We start from the raw sequence: 23,982 nt of genomic DNA, 5'->3' as shown, positions 1-23,982 counted from the left end.
TATGCAGGGTCTCTTCTCTCATTCCTCCCGCCGACCACGACCACCACGCCGCCGAAGCCGGGACCTCCTGAAGTCCCTGTCGTTGCACGACACCTCGCAAACTCGGACGAAGGAGGGTGATCAAACGCGAGAAAACTGTTGATGAGACGAACACTACGGGCGTTTGACATTTTGGCAGGCGAGCGACGCCCGACGACAACAACGACAACGACGACGACGTCACATACGTAATCGCAATGTAAAAAAAAAAAAAAAAAAAAAAAAACACNCAAAAAAAAAAAAAAAAAAAAAAAAAAAAAGCACGTCCTTTTCAATTCAGAAGCCAGCCGCTGCAAACACTCCCATCGCGACTTGGTGGACGGGTTACTTACACCGGAGACTAAAAAAACTCAATGCATCCGAAATATGATGCCAAGCATCGCCCGCCCAAGTCCCGGCGCCACAACACCCGCCCACTTTCCGCCGCGCTGAGCTCCAAAAAAACATTAGCTGAAGCTATTCCCAGCCCTCAGCCACAGTGGGCGACCCAAAGGCAGCCACCATGCGGCGTATTCGTACACGCAGCCCCCGACCAAGGCAGTGAGCGACAATCCCAACCCGCCCGTATAACAATACGAGAGAGCGTGGATCCTGACATGCGGAACTACGAGTCAAACCAACATCGCCATCTCCCCCAAACGTGCATCATTCTTTCACAAGAGACATCATCCCTTGGAATACTTTTCAACAACCCCCAAACATCTTTCATTCGCAACATCCACCGTACAACCGTCGTCTGAAATTACACTCAGGACCCTACCAAATATCTGCCCCAAGCATCAAATCTCCCACAGCCCCAACTCTGTTTCGAAACATGCGACTTTCCTCTGGCCCTCGCTCCCGTGTCTCTCTCTCCCTTCCTGTGTTCCGCGTCAAATCTTGCTCTTATCTCGGCCGTTATCAATCCGCACTCGAAGCATCGCCGCCGTTGAACACTGTTTTATCAGGGCAGATGTTCAGACTGGTCAACGACAGCAGCACTCTACAGGGCAGAGGACTTTGACTTTGACCTCAACGTAAAGAACCAAACACAGGTGCGGTGCCGAACCCCCTTGGCGGCAGCACGCCGACAACAGACGGACGTTCCGTTAGCTCGCGGCATCCCCCTTTTCCCCACGGAACGACGAAGCTACTTACAAACGCCTCCAAATTTCCCAGCCGCAAAATCTGCAAAAACCACTGGATTTAAACTCGTTTCCGCGTCGCGTCATCGAGACAGAATCGGTCCTTAGCCCAAAGCCTCGTCGCGATCTCCAACCTCTTCCCTCGTGAAAACCCCTGAACGCGCTTCGACGATGCGGCTGACAGCGATCGCCCGAGGGCGGCAACATCTTGCCATCCTCTTGAGTGATATCACAAGGTGACTAAGACTGCAAACGCAACGTGAGAACAGTGAAAATGCGACATTCACCAGTTACAATCGTCCAAAGGACCCCTAAATCCCATCCCACACGCAACCCGTATCCCAATCCCCAGTCCACCAACACAATCAGATCACAGCTCATCCTTTCCCTTCCCGTCCGTTTCAACGTTTCAAAACACTCATCTTAAAAGCCAAGCTTTTCTCCAGCTGCGCAAAATGGGCCATGATCCATGTCCATAACACACCCAACTCAAATAAAAAATTACGAAAATGACATCAGCTCTTGACACTCACTCACTCACTCACACTTGCACACGCACGCACGCAAACTTTTTGCAAATGGCGATCGGCAGGAACTCGCTACCCGCACCGGCCCCGACCCTCCATGAACATCAAAATCAGTGCACACGACACCACACCCTACGCGAAGGATGGAGCTGTTACTGCGCGCATTGCATTTCGGTGGGTCGGGTAAGCCATGTCGTCAGATCATATCATTCACAGGCCGCAAAGCCTTTCACAACGCCGGCAAGGGGATCATCCCGTCCGCCGTATCGAATACGCACACCGGCGTCCGTGAGCCGCCCGGGACCGCACCGGCGCAAGGGGGGCGGCGGCGCAAAGTCCCCCCATTCATCCATTCATCCCTTCCTGGGGCAAACGGGCTTGACACCCCCAAAACGGCTCCGGCCCGAACCAGGAAGGAATCGAGGCCATGATTCCGAGACAACGGCGGCCATCAGGACAGATCCGAACATCACGTCACGTCTGTTGCACACGTTAGGACACCGAATCTCTTGAAACATCATTTACGTGTCTATTGTGTTATTATGATCCTCGCGACTAGAAGTGAATACAACTTTTCCTCGTGCGCTTGCCGGTGCTCATGACGATCATGGAGAGGACGCCGTTTGCACGTTGCCCTTGGCCGAGACCCTCGTGGCTACACGACCAGTGCCCACGGCAGCTCAGCTCGACAACCGCCGTGCGACCCTCCCCGCATTGTCAATGGCCTACTACGTGTCTTCTGAGCACCGTCACCCATGAACTGTGTCCTGTGAACGCGTAATGGTGTCAATTGTTACCGTCTGTAACCAATCTCTCCCACCCAGCCGCTCGTGGCTGACTGGCGTCCAGTCCACGTTTCGCTCGTGTATGTACAGATGCCGTCCATCATTATGCCAGTGGACCTATGGCCAAATCTCATACCGATGGCAAGTCCCGTCTTCTGCGACCACTCAGTGCAGATTATAGTACTATTCTTCGTCTCCTTGCTTTTTATCTTGCACTCCCGTCATGTTGCCGAAAACCGCAAATCCAAGGGGGTGAAAACGAATCTAAATTATGCCAACCATCAACCGGTGGCCCTCGTGTTGCCCATGTGATGATGTGCGTTCGTGTCCGTGACTCAGTGGTCTGATGCCCGTACCGTGTTGCTGCAGGTGTCGCTGACTTTCTCCCGAGGGCCCTCCCGTGCCCGGTGTTGCAGCGAGGGCGCCTCATCCAATGCCCTTCCCTATTCTGTTCTGTGAAATGAAAACGAAACGCCGCCCTGGTATCTCAAAAGCGCAATGCAAAGACCGAAAATTTGTAATGGGGCCGAAATCGTGTGCGTCGTTAATGATGATGTGTTGTCATCCGGATCCGCCCGATGTCCCCATCCCCTCATTCAGGATCGGGGTTGGTCGCCCGCAAGACTGGTTTATGAACCTTGCGGGAATAATCTTGGTCGTCGCGCAATGTGTTGATGCTCTCGGCGCTCTTGTTGTTCAGGTACAGGCCCCTTCCGAGGGGTTCCATGCGAGGATCGTGTGCCATGAGGCGACTGCGGCGGTGGTCGCTGGTCGAGTCGGCGTCCCATCGTCCACCATCAACTGTCACGACCATTTCGGGGTTACGCGGTGAGCCAGTCATACCGGCTGAGCTGCCACGGTGGCTGGGCTCGTCGTACTTTGAGTTCTCCTGGTGTTGCTTGCGTCGTCGGAAGAACAGGAAGAGGCCCAGTCCTGCGAATGCTACCACGGCGGCAATAACTCCCACTACCACTCCAACGACTGCACCGGTGCTCAGTCCATTCGATGACGATGCCGAGCTCGAGGGGGACAGCTCTGAGGCCCCAGTCGCGCCATCGGTTCCCGTAGCCGTAGGAGTGACAGTAACAGTCCTAACGGTTCCATCGGCGGTGACGGTCTGAACAGACGTCTGAGGCTTCCTCGATGTCGTTGTCTAGCACACAAGTCAGCATCAACTCTCGAGAAACGCACATTGCCATCTACGAAATTGACAATCGATTTACGGCGTGTTGATGGGGGTTGCTGAGGCGTACTGAAGTGGTTGACGAGGTCGTCGACGTTGTTGGGTCGGAGGTTGTCGTTTTCTGAGGTGTCTCAGTCTCAGTTACTGTGACTTGAACGGTTGTTGGGACAGGGGCCGGAGGGGCCTGGTTCCAGACGATTAAGCCAGGGCATCACATGGGTTGGTGAGGTGACGAAATTCATCGGCCAAGAAAATCACGCAAGAAATCATGCATATGCTTCACGAAGTGTCGGAAGGGGGGGATACTAACTTGTGTTGTTGACGCCGCTGCAGCGGAGGTCGTGGCGGCATCGCCGCCTGCGGTGCTAGTAGGGGTCTTTGCCAACTGAATATACCCGTACCAGTTCGGCCGTGAACCGCACTTCTCGGTGTCGTAGCCGGGGCAAATGTCGTTGCACTTGTCTTCGACATCGGCTTCGGAGGACGCGGCCGGGGCGACGTCGGAGCACCAGCATGACTGGTACTGGACAATAGCGAGGGCAAAGTTCTTGCCTCTGCAAAAGTCGGAACAGAGACCGTTAGTCTGCCATATACTGAGATCTGTGGCCCCATGTTAGTATTGGGTTTTCAAATATAATTCATACGAAGGCTCGTATCGGCTGGCAGGGAGTACGACGTCGATGCCGAGCCATTGAACCGCCGCATTGCCTTTGGGGAGGTCTTAGACGTACTTGCGCTCATTGATGCCGTGTTCGAGCTTGAGCAGAGCGTCTGCTTCAGCTGTCTTGGTTCCAACATCCTGGAATCGAGCATTCTAGGGTCGGGCGTGGCGTGGGCCAGCGCAGGCCATGACAGGATGATGAGGGCAAAGATTGCCCAGCATCTCGTGAATCGATCGGTGAATGCCATTTTTTCTATTTTGCGATGGGCAAGTCTGAAAAGAAAGTAGCAGTCAGCGTCGGGGTTCGCAACTGAGGGGAAAGAATGATTTAGGTTCCGGCATAGGCTCGGAACCCATGACTGGGGGAGATTTAGGACTCACAATTCCCGGAGTCAAGGCCTCACAAAGCTGACATCTGACGTCTGGATCGGTCGGTGGGCAGCGGGAGGAAAGGTTAAAATCCCACTTCCAAGGTGTGATCCGTTGCTTGTCCTACACGACCACGCAGGGCAGTCGGGAAACCGCACGGGAGTCGACGCTGTGGCGAAGACGGCAACGAAGACGTCTCGACTGGTCGAACTGGCGAGGATGTCGAAGGGAAGATGGTCTTCTTTACGAGCAAGCGATAAGAGCCTCCAGTGCGTACCTGCTCGAGCGAGGATGTGGCCGGTTGAGCGGAGGGTTCTGGGAGAAGGGCAGGAAGGGAAGTCGACCGGGCCGTGGCGTTCGTACAAGATTTGTTGGCGCCAAGTGTGGACGGAGGGCAGAAATGATGAAAGTGGGCGAAATCAAGGTGAAGGCGCGGAATGATACTAGCAGAAGCAAGCCAAGCACCGACCAAGCGACTGGATGATTGCCCCTAGAGACAACTAGCGCGTGGATTAGGAATAAGAATTGGGGACCTTTGAGACAAGGCAAGACCGCCGGGTGCGCAAGCAGACGAAGCGTGGTCGAGGTATATTATGGCGCTCCTTCTTGGTGAAAGTGCCGGGTGTGCGTGTCGTCGAGGGAGTAACCTGGCGCCTGGGGGTGGAAGAAGGGCACACAAGGTCGGACAGGCTGGGCAGGATGATGCCGTCGTGGGTTACCAGGCGTCCTTGGGATCAGGTGCCGGTTCGGTTGGGTGGTGAGAAGGGAGGAGTGAGGTGAGGTAAAGAAAGGTTAGAGGTGTCGATGGTCAGGCAGTCCTGGGAAGAAAAGAAGCAGGAGCCAAGAGGAGGGAAGCGAAAGAGGCAGGCAAGGAAGGCAAGCGAGCGAAGTGGTTGGTGCCGAGCAGCAGCAGCAGCGACGCAACTGAGATCCGGTATCCGTGGAGTAACCTGGAAGGTATCTAGCTAGCTACTGCGGATGGTATCTGCAGACTGCAGCCACAGGAAAGGTAGCAGAAGAGCGGCGCCGGCAGCGGGTGTAGGCAATGTAGATTGTAGAAGCAGCAGCAGAGTAAGACCCCGAGCAAGCGAGCAAGCAAGCAGGCAAGGACAGGGAAGCGAGAGACGAATGCTGGCTGCTGCAGCAAAGCGATTGTGTGGTGGTGTTGGGTATTTCCCTCCTTCCTCTCTGTGTGTTCTCTGTGTTTTTCCCTCTACGGTGACCAGGGGGTGCTGGACAGACTAGCCAAGGTCGAAAGGTAAAAATTTAGAGGTGCTCGGGGGGCAGGAATGGAAGAAAAAAGCCGAAGAAACGAATGGAGCTTGGTTGAAAGGCGGAAGAAGGCAGGGGAGAAGGGAACGAGAGGCGAGAGGAAGAAAACGTTCCCAGAATCGAAAGAGCAGAGCAGAGCAGCAGAGGTGGAGCGGCAGAGGGAAGTTACAGGTAAAAAGGCAGAAGCCGGGTCGCAGCTGCACCTCACCTCACCTCAGTCAACGATTCGATTCCAGGTTAGCACCTACGAGTACGCAAGGCAGGCAAGCAGAAGCAGGGCAGGGCAGACGGATGCTGTGGATGGAAATGACGGCTGGTGCGAAAGTCGACGCTAGCAGCATGGGAAAGGAAACGACCGAACACCTACCTCACTGATTCACCGTGACTGGAGATTGGGACGTGGACTGGGAGGCAAGCGCAAAACGGCAAGGACGTGGAAGCAGTGGATGGACGCCCGGGAAAAGAACGGGGCAGTCACAGTCACCACCGGCGCTGCCATTGGGTGGTTGGAGCTTGCAGAAAAGAGTGGGTTTGACGTGACCGGGGTGCTTCCAAGACTGTCCAGGGCCAGGGCCAGGGTCACGAACAAGCCAAGACCAAAGACCAGGACCAGGACTGAGAGAGCAACACGACCCGACCACCATTGGCTTTTCTTTCCTGAGTCCTCAGGGCGTTAGCCCATTGCTCGAGGGATTGGCGCCTGCCCAGCTCTCTGCGTCTGCCTTCGGGTTCGGGCAACTCTACGGGTCTTGAGAATCCAATCCAATCCAACACTGAGGCATCTCGGTGGCATTGTGCTATGTTGCTGGATTGTGTTGTGTTGTGCTATGCAGCCACGATGACTATGCACCACGATGACTGTGCACTCTCACTCGTCAAAAGCCGACAGAAGACTGGCGGTGGCGGCCACGATAACCACTCCAGGACCTCTCTCGAGACATGGCACCGCACACGTCCATTGAACAGGAGCCCTGCTATCGGGAGCATTTGGTCCTGGTCCTCGTCTCCTGCCTCTCTACGATGGACTTTTTCTGCCCGCTTCTATGAAATCTTTTTTTTTTTTTTCTGTTCATAAAACAGCACATAAGACTCGGCATACCTTATCTGGCCTTATCCGTATCGCCTTCTCCAAATCCCCATGCCCGGGCAACCTGGACTCCCTTTCTTCATCTCACTGCCCTACGGCGCATGGGCAGGGAATTGAGCAATACGCGGCGACGCCAGATAGATGGGCGGCCAACGTCGACACGACATCCCGGGCGCAGCCACTCAAGAGTCCGCCCGCGCGGCCGGCGCATCCATCCCGAGCTGCCCTGAAGCAGTTTAGCACTTGTCAGCCGTGCAGGGTCTCGATGAACATCGAAATCAAACGCAGAGTGCGGACGGTCCGAGAAGACAGGTCCGAGTGCGCTGGCTGTCGCTGAAATGGCGAGCCATGAGTGGATAGACAGACGCCGTCTGTTCCTTCCGTCAATTGAGCCGCCTTTATTAGAGTACCTACCTCACTCCCTATTCCCGCTATTGTCCGTTTCCCCCTTTCCCTTACAGCACACGCACACACACACACACACACACACTTCATGACACCATGCCGTCGGCCACCATGATCTGACGAGAGAGCTCCGAAAGCACAGAGAGCACTGTCATTGTCCAGGGCTGCCACTGCGCGAGACCGGCGGCGCGAGACGACCACAATAGACACAGTGCCCCCTGCTGCAGCATCCTGCCTCTTTACCCCCCTGTTCCCCTGACACCATGTCGAATGTCGTCACTCCCCCATCGCCAAGCGGACATGCACAGACCATGCCACCATGACAGCTGAACGAGCCTGATAGGCGGATCTGACAAAGTCGAGGTCGGGTACGTGTATCTGTGTACCTGGCCAATGTTTATTCAGCAGGCATGATGCCCGCATTCCTTGCCGTAGCCCGGCTGCGAACCTTAGCTGCGCGGCGGTAACAAGCGAGACCATCCCCAAGACTCTCCAAATCCTTCGTCCGCTGCTCCAAATCTTCCCCAATGGAGCCGCTGGAAAAAAGTGAAGCGCTGAAAAACACGACAGAGTTCGACCCCACAGCGGTGATCTCGCTGCACAGGCAACCAGGGGGGCCACCCCCTCCCAATTTTGGAAGAATTCCGCCGCAGCCTCTCAGCGTGCAGTCCAGCACATCCAGTCGCCAGCGTTACACTAGAGGCGTTGCAGCGAACGACACGACGCCTACCACCTCACCCAACCTTTACTTCGTACTCCGTACTATTCCATCCTCACATCATCCAGAATGCGGCAATCCTACAACTCCGACAGATGCCACTGCAACGACAGACACACATCGAAAATTCCAAGGCGGCGGCGGCAGCAATCATGTTGTTGGCGGCTGGATCTTCACCTCTGAAATCTGCCCCTTTCATCTCTTTGCTTATTTTAATTCTGCCCACTCTGCTGATTGTGTCCAAGACGTGTCTGAGTCGTGATGCATCCACCTCTCACCCCCCAACCCAACTTCTTTATTGCCTTCGTTTTGCTTGTTCCTGTGCGAGTGCAGGGCGTCCACGTTTTGTTTGGTATCCCGCCTACGCTCAAACACACCCGACAGTGACCTATTGCAATTGCCCGTTTTCTGTCCCGACTCCCCGCCGCCCGGGTTGTCGTGTTGTTCAGCTTATGAAGGGCACCCATTGGCATGGGTGGTGGTGCTCCTTCGCTTTATTGGAATAATTGCGGTTTATGAAGGTCCCCTGCGTCCTTCCCGCTGCTAATCCAGTCAAACGTAGTTTCTTGGCCCCATCCGGACTTTGCCTTATGACAGAGTTGTACGAGGGGATCCCTCGAGGGCTTCATCCTCCCATTGTTCGCGGCGTCAATACGAGCCATGGCCGGGACCGCCGGTCGTCTCGGTCAGCGAAAGCAGACAAATCGCACGAGGACCCTACTATCTGATACTTTTACTGCTTATTGCCCTTCCCACCTCTCTTTAGAGCCGTCGGGTTGACCTGACGCCCAGGTCTCACCAAAAACAGGCTGCTGGCAACGGCGCGCATTCACGATCATTCCTATCGTTGCCCGGGGCGGGAATCGTCACTAAAACACCGCTTCTTCTCTCTGGCACGTCGAGTCATTTCCGTTCCATCAAACTCCATTTCTCCCGGTTCTCTCGGCTTCACTCAATGAACCACCGACCCGCCCCGGCCGTCTCGAACCCGTCAAAGGCGAGGCCCCGGACCTGAATCCTCTGCAGTCTCATCCCTCTTTCTGGTCAAGCAACTGTTTCTCGTGCCTTTCCCACGTCCCACACACACACTCACATCAACAACATCGACTGCGCAGCTGCAGTCCCCCCTAGCTAACCCATTCGCGCGCGCGCCGATAGCAGCCTAGCATCGCTGCCAATTTGGCATCTCGCTCGCCCGCGACCATTGAAACCTGGCTTCAGATGCGCGCGCCGCCTCCCCGTGTTCTAGCAGGCCCCCGCCCGTCCCAAGTTTGAGGCGCCGCATCAGGTTACACCCTCAACGTCTCCCTCACCTCAATATCACCCGCCAAACTTACAAACAAGTACCTTTGCGGCCCCAATCGCCCTTTTGCCCTTTGCCCGTTGGAACCATTGATTTTTAAGCGTCCTCGGCCAGGGGGCAGACGACGGCGCCGGCGCCAAACACGCGGCAGACCATACCGCACTCGGCCCTGGTCTTGGGGCTGTAAGCTCTTAGTCTGGTCTGTGTGCCTGCTTGCCGCTGCCATCGATTCCATCGTCGTCTCTTCTTCTGCTCCCGTCATCCTTGCGCTGCCGTGCTCACTAAAACGAACCCAAAAAGCCCGCAGCCATCATGCCGTAAAGACCGGACGAAATGCTTGCCCGCTCGGACGCGGCAGCGATTATACATATCTCGATGACGGCCTTGCCCCTTTCTTTGGCGTGGGCGGGAGGCGTGCTCGTGGCAATGGTTGCATTCGTCCAACACCGGAGCCGCGGGGGGTGCAGCCTAATCTTGATATGCATTCCAGCGTGTTGGCCATTTCCAAAGCAGACAATCTGCCGAGGCAACACGCACATACACTACGAACAGGCCGCGGACGCTTTACTGGCCTCAGCAGTTCTCCGGAGAAATAATCACTCGCTTCACCTGGTCAATGACGGCAGAGCGAGAGGTCTCTGCCGTGCCGCTATATTCCCCGTTGCCTGACCCCGGGCTTCCGAAAACATACTTGGTAGAGTCCAGCGCGGGAGAAGGCTAGAGTTCACAAGAGTAGCCATTCACGCGTCCTCTTCTCCTTCGCAAGCAAGCATCTGACAATCCGATTAACTCTGGGGAAGCTCCGTCAGAGTTGGCGACCAGCGCGGTTGTTGGCCACTCCCCGTGGTGCGCCGTCCAATTGACATGTTCCGGTCGGGGGAGACTCTGGATCCTTCTCCGGCGCCGTGTTAGTGTTCCAGCAGCTCCGTGACTAAGCTCGGCGCACATCGTGAAGCACCGTCACCAGACACCACATGTACAAGACGCCGAACGTTCGTAATCATCACGCAGCTTCTCTTGCCTTACCCGTAAAAAGGGCCAATCCGGAGAAGGTGATGCAAACTTTCAGTCTCATGCCGCAGAGCGCATGCGCGATGCTGCAACGGGTAACGCCTTGCAGAAGGTTGCGGAGGCGACTCCGGCTGACTCTCTCTCAGATTTGAGATTCCTCACCCACTGAAAGAATACCTTCAACATGAGGAGCATGCCGGCTTGGCTTGCATTTGTTCTGACCACCCGCCGCGCGGTCAATTGGGTTTCGCTCTCTGTCATCGCATGCACGCCGAATCGCTCCCGCGAAAAAGCAAAAAATGTACTTAGTGGTCATGGTGTTGCTGGTAAAAGTCAATTCGCCCATCTGCAAGCCAACTCCAAGCGGAGCAGCCAGGCCCAAAAAGTTCGAGGTTGGTGGCAGCAAGCATACCGCAGGTCGACGGCCAAAAACAAGATTTGGCGTCCAAAGGCCCGATAGGTAAGCGATTCCCCTGGGGGTGGTGGTCTCCTCCATCGGCAGCAGGGGACAGGCCAGGTCGCAGCAGTGTTTAGTTTAACCCGCATCTGATAGACGAAGTTTTTATCTTCAGCCACTCTCCCCCCCGACCTTCTGGACGGTCTGCATCTGCAAAAAGCGACGATCGAAGACGAGAGCGAGGCAAATGAGGTCCGCACGGCGACGGCACTAGGGCGACCTCACCTCGGAATGCCATCGTGCCGGCCGCTGGTGAAGTCTTGGCCGTGCCCCGCCGAGCGAGACGCCCACCCGCACGACGACAGACGACGACGATCGACGTGGAGGCTCTTTGTTGTTGACCACCTCCAGGGACAGTCGCGCGATTGGCGAATGGGTTAATGAGGGTGACGGTGCGCGGTCCCTCGGTAGAGGTAGAGGGGGACAGAAAGGAGGGGCAAAGCTGCGAGAGGGTGGGTGGTAATGCATGCATGCACACGAAAGGGATGGGATGGGTTGGGTTGGGATCAGAGAGGATACGAGGCCGCAGGGCCATCACATGAAGCCGCTGGGCGGAACTCCCCCCCTCTCCCAGTATGCGGTTACGAGGCGGTCTCGTCAGTCACGTTGTTGCGGCGGATAAGTTAATCCATTGACGGAGTGATGCCCATCTTGAGGTTCGTAGCGAGCTTCATCACGGTAGGTGTTGATGCTGAGAGGACTGAGACCAACTGTGAGGTGATAACGATGCTCTTACCCGTGACCCGTCAATATCTATGGAGCCTCTTCATCGGCTCGTGCACCGCGCTACGGGCACACTAAACAGAAAACTCCAAAAGTCGCCATCGCGGAGGCTAGTGATGCACCCGCAACACGGACCCAGATACGCGCGATGTGAGCTGATTTTTGGGGGACCTTGGGGGACGAACCACCCGCTGACGTCCTCGACTTGGTGTTTCTGCGGAGGGGGGGCCTCCAGACGGCACGTACAACCGTGACGGGTCGCAGATGCCGATGTGACCTGTTTGTAGCGGTATGCGTACTGCGGTAGCCATGGCCGTATTGCCGGTGATGCCTGGCAGAGGCCTCATCTAGTGAACTGCGTGCCTATGGCATTTCGGTGAAGTTCGGTGAGAGAGCTCTTGCCTCGGTGTAGGTACTATAACACACCTCTGGATTCCAGCTGTCTAGCCAGCAGAGGCACAAGAACAGCAATTACTAACATTCGTATCCACGCATCTGAAGAGGCTTGTCAATGCAACAGCAGCATACAACCTGCTAAAAATTACAGCAAGCAGTTCCATCGCCTTCGTGTCGTTCGTGGCCGGCATAGATCCGCCCGCTCGGTAGGCATAACTCTAAAATCCCAGCTGAACCAACGACCAACCTGGGGAATTTCTTCTCAAGCAATAACACCTGGGACATATCGCCATCAAACATCGCCTCACAACGCATCGCCCCCAAAGCTTCTATCTCTTGACAACGCCAACCTCGATCGCCGACCAGTATTCCATGCCTTGCATCAACGTGCTGGCATCGGCGGTGTCAAATCTCAACCCCGCTTTCCACACTTACACGTCGATTCCCAACCTCCCCTCGCGCCACTTCTGCATCGATATAAGAGAGTTGAGGGGCACAGCAGCGATCCCCGGACGCCTTTCTACTTTTTACCCCGCTGCCACCGCCGTAGACTTTCCCCCAAAAAGAGTGTTCCCAGGGATTATTTGGCTCATGTTCCACCACACACGACTAATAAGTACCCGCGGATGACCTCTGCGGATTATCTTGCAGCGCAGGCGAGGCTTCACGACATCTTTTGAGGGCGGGGCCAAAGGCGCCTGCAGGAATCCCACTGCAGCACAAGGTTCACGCGCTGCCTGCGAGGATTGGCGGGTGGGGAAGCGGCCTTGTGATGTCTGTGATGGGTGACAGCCTGCTGCAGCGTAGGGTGGCGGTTGGATTCACTCGACGTGAAGCAAAAGTGGCTGTCTCAAAATTGAAGCTGTACCGAGACCCTTCAGAACTCTCAGCCCACATGATAGTCTACCATAGACGCCTTGAATGGCGCACATGCTCCCCGCGTGCCATCTCGAAACTCTCGGTGAGCGCCAGATATAGCGCCCTATCGAACAACAATCTATCGGCCGAAAGATCTGACAACGCAGACGCAAGTGTATGGTCATCCTGACCATGCGCGACCAGGTCAGGCGTTGCCGACGTATCACCAACAAAACCAACCACCTGCCTTATGCCTTATCCAAAACGTGGGGGGAAGCACTCGTCCAAGACATCCATCCTTGCCGAAACTTCCATGAACCGGTTTTCTTTCTCGGTAGAGATATGGGTTTCTGTGTAAGTGTTGCACACCGCATGTCCTGTGGTCAACCGCTGTTTTGCTTTTGCATGCTGTGCTACCGCGAGAGGATCCCTGATACATGACGATCAAAGAACGTTGCATAGGTTTGCAGGCTTCTGGAGTCTCGGCATTCGCGGCCTGGAAAACACCCATCTATCTCCAAGACTCTCCAAGGCTCCCACGATTGTCGTCGGGTTGGAGAAGAGGCAGATCGGCCACGGGGCGCTGTCCCGCCGAAGCCGCCAGCGCGGGGTATGGGCCCTGCTCACGGCGCTTGAACCCCCCGCAAAGGACCGGGCGCTATCAGATCGCCCGCCATGCCATTCTTTTACCATTTCCCTAACCAACACGTCCCACGTCAAACTTCAATGCGACCCTTGGACAAACATCGCGGCCTTCAATCTGCGTAGTTCGTAGTTCGCAAACAGACTCCCTCGATGAAGTTGTCCTCCCTTACCTCTCCACAAAGGCCATGCTGGATCGAAATGATGCAAGGATGCTTCAACTTCCACACAGCAGATTCAGGGGCAAAAAAAGGGGACGCTATGAACGTCCCGCGTCCTGAACAAGCCCGGCCCGGGACCTGGAACACCATTTTTAATTCCGGATCAACGTCGGTGCGGTGCTTCAACCGTCGCGACGCCGTCAATGCCCACGTGCTCAAGCCACGGCATCTCATCGCGACATCTCATTCTGACCTCGCTCAACATATCCGCCCTTTGCCCCAGAGAGAGTTGTGCTGTTTGTAAATGTTCCGACTGCGAGTGCAATCATTCTTACTCTAATATTCCTGTTCTCGTCTGCTTAGATAGAAAGGGGGAGGGCTGCGTTTGCTGGTTCGCCCTAGACTGTTGTCGTTCCATTTGCCCATCGGGGGGAAAGTCTCGCTCCCCTCCGTGCCGGAGACCACGCCCGCGAAACTCCGCCGTTACACCGAAGACCTCACTGCCGCGCCGTGCTCATCGCGGACATCCCGGATCTTCCGGTCAGCTTCACATCACCTCATCCCTCACTCACTCTTACGGAACTGGGCCACACACCCAGGCTCATCTCATCAAACCGCCCAAGATGCGCTTCCACTGCATGCCCCTTCTCTACGTCATCTCCTTCTTCCTGCTCGCGTCAGCCCTCTTCTCGGTCCTCCTCTCGCTGGCACCATGCTTTGTCAAGTCCAAAAACCACTGCTACCGCGGCTATGAATCCCACCACTCCTTCGACGTCGACAAGGCCCTCCACGCCGAGTGGATGAAGTCCATCCCGGACGACGCCAACCTCACCTCCCTCTCCATCCCGGGCACCCACGACACCATGACCTACTCTCTCCGCAACCAGGTCTTCCAGTGCCAGAACCACAACCTCTCCGCTCAGCTCAACGCCGGCATGCGCTACCTCGACATCCGCGGCCGCCTCGTCAACGACTCCATCCAGATCTACCACGCCTCCATGGCCACCGGCTACTCCTACACAAACGTCCTGCTCACCCTCTTTGACTTCCTCGAGGCCCACCCCTCCGAGACCGTCGTCATGCGCCTCAAGGAGGAAGGCCGCCCCCTCGGCAACAACACAATGACCTTCGAGGACGCCTTCAACATCTACCTCCACAACGACACCCTCACCTCCGCCGGCGCCCAGGCCCACTTCCACAAGCACAACCCGCGCAAGCCCTTCCCCGCCCTCGGCACCCTGCGCTCCAAGATCTTCCTCCTCCAGAACTTCCCCTCCAAGGGCCCCAAGTCCCCCTACGGCGTCATCTGGGAGTCCTCCGACATGGTCCTCGAGGACCTCTGGATCATCCCCAGCATGGAGCACCTCTACATGAAGTGGGAGGCCATCGAGAACGCGCTCAAGCGCGCCGCCACCGCCAAGCCCAACAACCGCGTGCTCTACCTCGCCCACCTGAGCGCCTCCGTCGGCGTGCTGCCCATCGAGGCCGCGGCGGGCAACCTCAACCACACGGTCGCCGGCATGAACGACCGCACCGGCGACTGGCTCGCCGAGACGGCGGGCGGCGCGGACGCGGGCAAGACGGGCATCGTCATCATGGACTTCCCCGGCCGGGCGCTGGTGGACGAGGTCCTGGCGCGGAACACGGCGCTGGCGGACCGTAGCGCCGAGTTGTGAGGGGCCGGCGTTTGGCAGTGAACACACACCGAAAACAAGAAAAAAAGAACAAAATCCCAGTCGCGAATTCGTGTGCTTCATCATTAATTGGTCCCGTCGTCATCATCACGCTGTCGTTGTCGTCATCCATCTACACCCCCTTGGGTCCACCACGCTTCGTCCACTGCACGCGCTAGAGAAAGAGACGCTGCGACTGTTGCACTCTTACAACCATCAAAGCCCCACCGGCCATGTCATTTTCGGAGGCACGGAAAACGGACTGCGTTGGTCGGTTTGCTGCGGTCGTCTTCCCACTCCTCCTTGATTCGCGGCCTGCGGGTCCGTCCCCCGACCGCACGCACGCGTCGCCGAGATGAGGATCTTCGGCCGGGCTGGGAGGGGCGGCCACCTTAGCGTCGGATGCCCGCCGATCCGCGTCTAGCCCGAAACACGCCGGCGCCGGCGCAGCGCGCTCTTTTTTTTTTTTTTTTTCCCTCTCGATTTGGTGCTCCTCTTTTTATCCCGTTGGTGTGTTCACAACCGCTCGTTCGTCGGACGACACTTCTCCGTGAGCTCACTAGCCGACATGACTAGATCCGGGCGGCTGTTTGTGTTTTTCCTCTGGCGGCTTTTTCTCTGTCGATACCCAGTCGCTATTCGTTCTAGAAATCGGGCCGTTGAGGCGAGGGAAACGCGTGGTTCTCCGTTCGCGTGTTTTCAAAACGTTGCTTTAGTTCGGGATCCGGGAGGATCCATCGGATCTCGTTTGGTGTCTTGGAAGCGATCTCGATCATAGACGCAAGCGACGTTACTAGTCACAGTGTCACACCAAAATGGTCTCTCTACGGCGGATGTGGTCGCTTCTCATTGCTTGCTTGCTCTCCCTTTCCCCTCGCGTTTGTGCCCCCACACAGTTTCCAATCTCTCTTAGCGTCTTTTACACACGCCCCTCACCCACCAACCCTCCCTTGCCGCCGCCAACTACGCAAGTGGCGGTTTCAGCTTCTCTTGCCCATCTCGCCAAAACTGCATGTTTTGGGGGATGAGGGAAAATTTGATCGTCAGGTACCGGGACGGGTGCATCGGAAACTTTTATGGAGCTGAAAAAAGGGGATCTTCATTAGCCGTTCGTTCGAGGCGAAGCGGCAAGGGCAGGCACGCGAGTAATTTGGGTTTCCTGGGTTCCTGGGTTCCTGGGTTTGCCCGGGGTGGCGGAGAAACAGGGCTGGCGGCTGAGGGGTTTGGGAGCTATCCAGCTGAAGACGATCGCATCCTATGTGAGAGACTTTGGTTGTGCTGTTTGGGTCTGGTTGCCTTGTGCGACAACCCCGGTCGCACGGCGGTGGAATATCTTTGGGAACTTGTTGGTAATGATGTGAGGGGNCGGGGGGGGGGGAGCGTACCAGAAGAGTTGGTTAAAGAGGTGGATCAGAGTACATCGGTTTACACGCACAAAGAGAGACCCGTTGCTGGCGTTGACGTCAGTGACTTTGAGGGTTTACTGAACAGAGAGTTGGGTGGCGGCTCAACTTGGGTTTGGGGATACACATAATTGGGATTGTGCACATAGAGTCATGGTATTGGGTATCGGGTGGTATGGTCTGTCTTTATGGCTCGGAGTTTCGTGGCGTTGCTTGTTTCGGGACGGAATAGAGTCCTGCTAATGGAATAACACTCGTTGAAACGATTGGATTGTCCGTCTCCTGATATCTCCAATCCGGAAGCTTCTTCTGGTGCCTGGAGGGCACCAATTGCGAATGTTATCACCTGACTGCAACGGCCGGCAAGGTGGCTGCTTGGATATGAGATCAACTGCGAGATAAGACCAAAAGTCCGAAGAAGTGTTTCTCTCAGGCCATCCTTCAATGTTCCGATGATGCTACCATAACTATGACCTTGTCATGAGAAACAGTTGTTTGTAGACGATCTATCATTATGTTTCTCTACGCATCTCTCAAATAATTCCGCATAATTCAATTCGTCCAGGTTGAAATGACTGAAGGACGCTACATCTGTAATAATGGACGCTATGATTCTGTCCTCCGTAAGGAATCCTGGCTTCTTTGCTTTGGCGAGAAAGCGCAACAGCTTTAGTGCTTAAGATACCAAGCTCATCTTGAAGCACGTTCTGAGTCTTCATGACACATAAGATACAATCTCCAAAGTTACAAAATCTAGACCCTCCTTCACAATCATTGATTTCAAGGGGCAATGCGCATACGATTGGGGGCCCAGTCACCACGATGACGAATTGTCAGTTACCTGCCTGAAGCAGGCGCTGTGTGCTTCAAAAGAATGCTTGTCATAGTCTCTTTATCGCATCCTTTAGCTTATCTTATGAGCCAGCTAAGACGTGAATTGCTAAGCAGCGCTATCGTTCAGACTGTCTGTCTGACAATTTCGTAAAGCCATGGTATTTAGTCTTTTATGCCATCAGTTCTTGCGCTTTCAAGATTTAATTCGATTTAAGCTTGTTCATTCTTTCTACCCTTCAGTAGTCTTTCTTCAACATCCATTACATCACCTCGATTGTCGTCTCTGGCTGTCATCCCCGGTCGTTGTCTCTGATCTTCGTTTTGAGTGGTCGTCTTGATTGTTCCTGTCTATCGCCTTGTTCGATGGCCCCAGAACTTACTCTTCACCGTCATACCGAACGACTTCCATCGATCTGCAGCAGTCATGGGCCCTGTCTCTTACAAGCGGGAGCAACCATCAATCTTGGCTCCTCTTAACTTCTTGGCCTGGACTATCCGTGGGAGTTCCGCCAACCCAGCCTTGAACGAATCACGTATGTATGTTTATTGAACTCTAGTTCGATAGAGAAATTGTTCTATACGCCCGTACGGCATGAAGCGCTGCTGGTACAAGGTGTCGTAATACTGAGACCATTTAGATACTTCAGTTCCTAACCCACAAAGTTCCTCGGCGAAAAGCCTAGCAAACTCGTGTCAGCCTTCTTATCGAGTAGCTCTTTGATAGAAGACTCGTAGGCGGGGCGTAAAGCGCGTCTGCTATTGGCCCTCGAATCTCCTGAGCCTAGAGATGCCAAAGAGAAAGAAGACGAGGTGCGACAAGCCTGGAAGGATTGCAGAATTCTTCATGAACGGGGGGAGGACGAATTTTTGCTTGTATTCTTTTGATAATGTATAATGGAGAGAGATGAACAGGAACTAGATAGCGTTGCGGTATGCTTGAACTCGCATTGCTGTTTGTGGTCGACCGACACCTAGGTTGTCAGAAGACCATGACATGGTTTTCCATGGGTACGTGGCTTAGGTAGGCCATCTCGATCGAAAAGCTCCTTTCGAGAAATCTCCTAGACTCAAACTACATAAATTCGCACAGTCAGTTGCATGAGGAGCGCCGACATCACCAACTAAACAGTCACGACTTCTTTCTCTACCTCTGCTTTCATTCGTTCCTCTAAACCTCCAGCTACAACGTGGCCTACCAAACCACCGGCTGTATCAACTGTTGCCCTTACAATTGACTGACAACAGACGAGAAGCCATTACCAGGCGTTCAACAAGACGAGGGTACTTCGGGTTCTGCGCGTTACAGATGCTGGCCGCGTAAAGGCACTCCTCCATTTTCCCAACTACCTTCCTTAAAAGCTATAACTAGCGATAAGTACATGTCTTTTGGATCGCCGAAGTCCGTGTCGGAGTATGGGCCCGACGTGGTCAAAGGTCAACGCCGGCCGGGGCTGCCGAAGTGGCATCCCTGAAAGACGGACACTTTTGAGACCCCCAAACGATCTACAAACCAGTTACACCTGTTCTCGCTTGGTGTCGCATTCGCTCAAAGCGTCAGGCCAAAACCCGAATAGGCCTTGAGACACTTCCTACGGCCCTTCTTTAGGTTTTGCGAGTCATTCGGTTCGTCGCATGTTGAGTAGCTCTCAAAGCTTGTCTTCAGTCGGGATGTTCGTACAGCTTCCAATAGAGGGATTCTACCTACCAACCCGCACAAAAACGCGATTACGCGGAATGTGACACAAGTAACGGCCCAACAGACCCGAGAAATGCGCATGTTTCCACCGCCTTATACACTATGGAAACTTAATAACCCATGGATGATTTACCGTCTGACTCGTCACTAGGACTAAAGTTCATCAGCTAAAATGAAAACCGTATGCATATAAAAGCCAATGAATTTCCTTGCGATCATTGTCAGATGTCGCGCTTAGAGTATCTTCTTATGCTATCTCGGTCTTGACGACGAATTTCCTTCCAGCTATTACCCATCGTATTATCAGCCATCAAAATGAGAGTCTCAGTATCACTATGCATCTTTCTTTCCTACCTCGGTATTGCGACGGCAATTGCTGTGCCTAGCAACGGTGAAGCAGAGAATTCTTCTCAACTTCTGTAAGTCAACTTCCGCAAGGGGGATCATCTCCAGTCATGTCCGTCAAATATGTATACATCCCTAATCACGCATGACTCAGTACAAAACGGGCACAACAATGCCAGTGTGATAGTACTGCAGCTACCAGAGACTGCTGCAAAGGGCTTGGAACGATGGGAGGTGGACTGAATCTGGAATGCGTAACCGACAAGAACAGCCAGTTCTTGTCGTGCTGCTCAAAAAAGGGGTTCATCGGGAATGTATGCTTTTAACTTAACGACGGCTGCGTAGCAAGCAAATTGTATTTCTCGTTTTATTCCATCAAAGACCACATAGATGATGTATCTGTGCAAACGTTAGCTGGCTGAGTTCTTGCGGAGATATCAAACTGTTCATACCCCTTGCGCAAGGATATCAATTATGTGTCCCATCAGGCTTTGAGCGGCTACACAAGCGAGATCCTACTTAAGACGCACTAAAAAATTCAAGGATTACATGAACAGCAGGAATCTCAACATCGAGTGACCATGCAATCCTTGATTTCGCACTAGCCTTCAAGAGATAGGCGCCAAAACTCTTAGTAAAGAAAACGTTTGATCCAGGTCCAGTCTTCTGTAGCAATCGAAATAGGCCTAGATTCGATCACCAGCTTTTCATTCTGTCAACGAGCGATAGACAGCCAGCTCAGTAAGTTTTCTCTATCGCATCGGTGTGATTTCCGTCCCCATGCCCCTCGCCCAAGTGACCTAGATAGGCTACCTGGTATATCTCTCTGAGATACTGGCTATGCCAGTAGCCTTACCACCAATTGGTACATACTCTGCCCTCGTCTTACCAACGTCCTCAGTCCGCTCAACAGGCTCGCCAGCCGATCTTATCTTACCAACCCAATTAAATGCCGGCCGCACAACAAAACCAAGTAACTGCTTCTGCCGCAAAGTCAACTTGTCCAAGACATCTTTCCCCAAGCTCAGATACGGGTTCACAGTGGAACCCATGAAGTAACGGTTGAAAGCGTAGATGAGGGCGGGTCTTTCGGCGTTGGTGGTATTGACACCAGTTGAGTGCCAAACTGTAGTGTTGAACACTAAGCAAGTGCCGGCCGGGGCCGATGCCGGGATGGATCCATCCTTTGCGACACCATGTGTTAGTCAAGTTTGAGAACAATGACATTCCAGTCACTATCTTGCTTCGTATCAGCTTGCGAGAGAACTTACAAAGCTGTTTGGATCCCATGGGCGCACATGGCCAACGTGAGAGGCCGGAATCACATGCGTGGCTCCATTGGATTTGCTGGAATCCTCCATGTAGAACATGAAGCTGAGACCGATAGGGTCGTCCGTGAAAGGATTCATAGGAATCTGATCGCGGTGAAAAGGCATCGGCATGTTGTTGGGCCCCAAGATGTTGACTGAAGCCTGAGACAGGTACGAGTAATCTCCCAAAAACCAGGCAAGCAATTCGTCGAACAGTGGATGGTTCAAAAGGTCTAAGAACTCATCTCCCTTGTTGACAACGTTCCTTCATTCGTAATTCTCGTTAGCGTGCGCAACATACGATTTGATATGGAAGCGTTTACGCACCACAACCGCTGGTTGGTTCCGCCCTCGATGTCAGCTACGCCAGCCTTACGCTCACCGGCAGCTTGCTCTAGAATCGCTCGTCTCAAAATTTGAACCTGTTCCGGCGCCAAGGCGTCCTTAACCAACCTGAGAGCTCATGTTAGTCACTGCTGTCGTCTTGCGAAATAGCAATCTTGCGAAATAGCAATCGCCGTGAATGGAATTCATACCCGTATCCGAATTTCTTGATGTTGCGCTTAATCTCCGCGATGTCAGTCGTCGGTTTCGGGAGCGCGTCCTCAGGGAAGGTGTAATCCTTGGGATTCATGACTTTGGACGGCCGAGGAGACATGCGATCCAAGAGATCGTGTGACTTCGGAGGGTTGGCGCCCTGCGCGTTGAAGCCGATACGGGCAACCATGTTCACGTCTAGGTTGCCATTGGCCAAGCCGAAAAACATATCCGGACGCAGAGAAATAGTCACGTCAACGCCCATCCCCGGAGGCGGAGACTCGAGCAGGCGGGTGCCGGTTGGCCGAGCGTCAATGTAGATGGTCTTTGTGAGCTCACCGCGGGGCATCATGTCAGTCACGATGAGTTCGGCCAGTGTATCGGCCTCGTTCAAAGCCTGACTGATGTTTAGTTGGGATGGCACTTCAAGTTGGTGGCGAGATAGGCTTACCGAAAGTTTGCTTTTGATAGTCTCAAGTACGTCCGAGGCAAGTGAGTCGAATTCTTGTGCCTTGGGGTCGCTGTATGAAAGGGTTCCAAAGTCCATTCCTGGGGTCAACGGAAGACCCGCCACGGGAAGAGTTGAGGCAGCCATTGGATCAAGCTTTGTTAGAAAAGGTCACTAAATCTGTTGTTCCGGGCGAATGCACAGCTTCGACTATCAGGCACGATGAAGCCATGATTAAATACAGAACACCGCACATTTCGCATTTCGATGTCTCCTTTCAGCGATTGCGAGACCGAGAGCGATATTTTGCTCCGGTTGGCAAAGCTTCATAATCGTCGCCAGAGCTAGGATATCCTCGTTTAAGTGGGATTCGTCCCATACATTCATGGCACGTCAAAATTATAAATAGCCGAGCGTACCTTAATCGGATATCAGTGCTGATCATTTACATATGCCCATCGAATGTACAGCTGAATGCACTAAGCAGTGTAATTCCCTGGTGCTGATTGGTGCTTATGTCTGGATGAAGGATGCCGAATACACAAAGTTCAATAATGTCCCATCGCTTGCGGGTGCCATTACATGCTCAGCGGGGTTCCATCTAAATAGACGTTCTCCAAACTGACCGACTTGTTGTTCTAGCGAATAGAAAATCTCGTAATTGAGCAAAGTAGCGAAAATACGGAGCTATCCGCGGATCGCGCGTGTCGTAGTCCACCCGCAATCGAAGAGATACCAGACCTGGTGATGGCGGTGAAGGCAACACGGACCTCCACTTTGACCGACCTGAGGAAAGGCCCTTGATGAACCATAAATATCACATCTTGGTCAATAAATGACAGATATCTGCTGCGAGCAAGTCAGGGAATCTAGCCACGTCACAGGGCTTCGGGCCTCGCAGATTCTTACTTGTTACCCCTGGTCCAAACTATGAGTACGCCCGCTAGCACCCGAGCTACTCCGGACTTGTGAGAAAGTATTATGGTAATGCACTGGATCGATATGAAGTTTCCAGCAACTTACCCCATACATACTCAGTGTTGACGATGTGGTTCTCGTATCTCGGCTGCCAACTCTTGTCCTTGCACAGTGACACGCAACGACACATCAACACAGACTTTCCAGACCATATGGAGTTTCTGAAGTCGTGCTTCGGTCTCATGCCATTGTAATTATTTCGCCAAGTACAACAGAACGTTGCTAATTACCTCGAAACTGTTATTGCGAGCATTACCATGATGATGATGTCAGGTTGAGTGACTTGCTGTGGTTAGGACAACTGGCGTGAACACAACGTGCATCAGAGTGAAGTGTGGCTTAGCACTGAATCATTTCAGTAGCAATGAATCAACTGGTAGGGTATTCTGTGTTGTGAGGCTCTGTCTCCCTTTCAATCTAAGCTTTTCTGCCATTAACGTTTTCGAGTCCGGATATCGGCGCTGGTTTGAGGTCAAGAACTATGATCAGTCTAATATTACTGTTGTTGACAAACCCTGCTTAATTGAGAATGAATCGCTTGCTCTACGTAGTTCGTTGTACTAATTGAATGGCGTACACTTTTGCGAACCTGGATCGAAGCTTTCCTGAATAGTATCACGATTTTAAGTAGGCTTCTATCAAAGTAAAAACAGGATCTTCGTAGTGTGGCGCAAACCTACACAAATCGGATGTGGCTAGGCTCAAAGTAGAAGATGAATAGCGTATATTTCGAGGGTGTACTGATATATCATGTCTTGATTTGATAAAGCTTGTACGTCCCGGAGAGACAAGCCATCGCCTGTGCAGAAGAAAGACGGTCTTCCGCCGAAGTACTCCTTCCCCGATATTTTCCAATACCTAGGTAAGCATATATTCGTGTAAGCTGCAGCTCGCCCTTGACTATAAGTACACATTCTCTTGGCACCGCCCAACACAGACTTGCTCTCCACACAGGGGAAGTGCCCAGTATCAGACGCGAACCAGTAAGTTGTCATTGCCATTTCTATGCTCTTTCGTTGCCTCATCTTTTGTTCTCT

At 53.7% G+C, this 23,982-nt stretch overlaps 3 protein-coding genes across 3 annotated transcripts; 1 reads left to right on the top strand and 2 right to left on the bottom strand.

Annotated features, from left to right (window-relative positions):
* Nucleotides 1-3,067: 3,067 nt before the first annotated feature.
* Nucleotides 3,068-4,567, bottom strand: GCG54_00008135 (uncharacterized protein; the record flags this gene model as incomplete). Its single annotated transcript, XM_045408107.1, has 4 exons — nt 3,068-3,628; nt 3,679-3,779; nt 3,965-4,258; nt 4,390-4,567. The coding sequence occupies 4 exons, from the start codon at nt 4,565-4,567 to the stop codon at nt 3,068-3,070; spliced, it is 1,134 nt and encodes a 377-aa protein (XP_045257412.1).
* A 9,777-nt stretch (nt 4,568-14,344) lies between these two features.
* On the top strand, nt 14,345-15,397 carry GCG54_00008134 (1-phosphatidylinositol phosphodiesterase; the record flags this gene model as incomplete). The annotated part of the gene is made up of 1 exon (XM_045408106.1): nt 14,345-15,397. The coding sequence occupies one exon, from the start codon at nt 14,345-14,347 to the stop codon at nt 15,395-15,397; it is 1,053 nt and encodes a 350-aa protein (XP_045257411.1).
* A 5,084-nt stretch (nt 15,398-20,481) lies between these two features.
* Nucleotides 20,482-22,114, bottom strand: GCG54_00008133 (uncharacterized protein; the record flags this gene model as incomplete). Its single annotated transcript, XM_045408105.1, has 5 exons — nt 20,482-20,856; nt 20,944-21,247; nt 21,310-21,435; nt 21,519-21,916; nt 21,971-22,114. The coding sequence occupies 5 exons, from the start codon at nt 22,112-22,114 to the stop codon at nt 20,482-20,484; spliced, it is 1,347 nt and encodes a 448-aa protein (XP_045257410.1).
* Nucleotides 22,115-23,982: the final 1,868 nt, after the last annotated feature.

The sequence above is a fragment of the Colletotrichum gloeosporioides genome (assembly GCF_011800055.1).
Source record: "Colletotrichum gloeosporioides strain Lc1 chromosome Unknown consensus_100, whole genome shotgun sequence".
Classification (NCBI taxonomy): domain Eukaryota; kingdom Fungi; phylum Ascomycota; class Sordariomycetes; order Glomerellales; family Glomerellaceae; genus Colletotrichum; species Colletotrichum gloeosporioides.
Note: the sequence above shows the minus strand (reverse complement) of the source record. Positions and strands in the feature narration are given on the sequence as shown.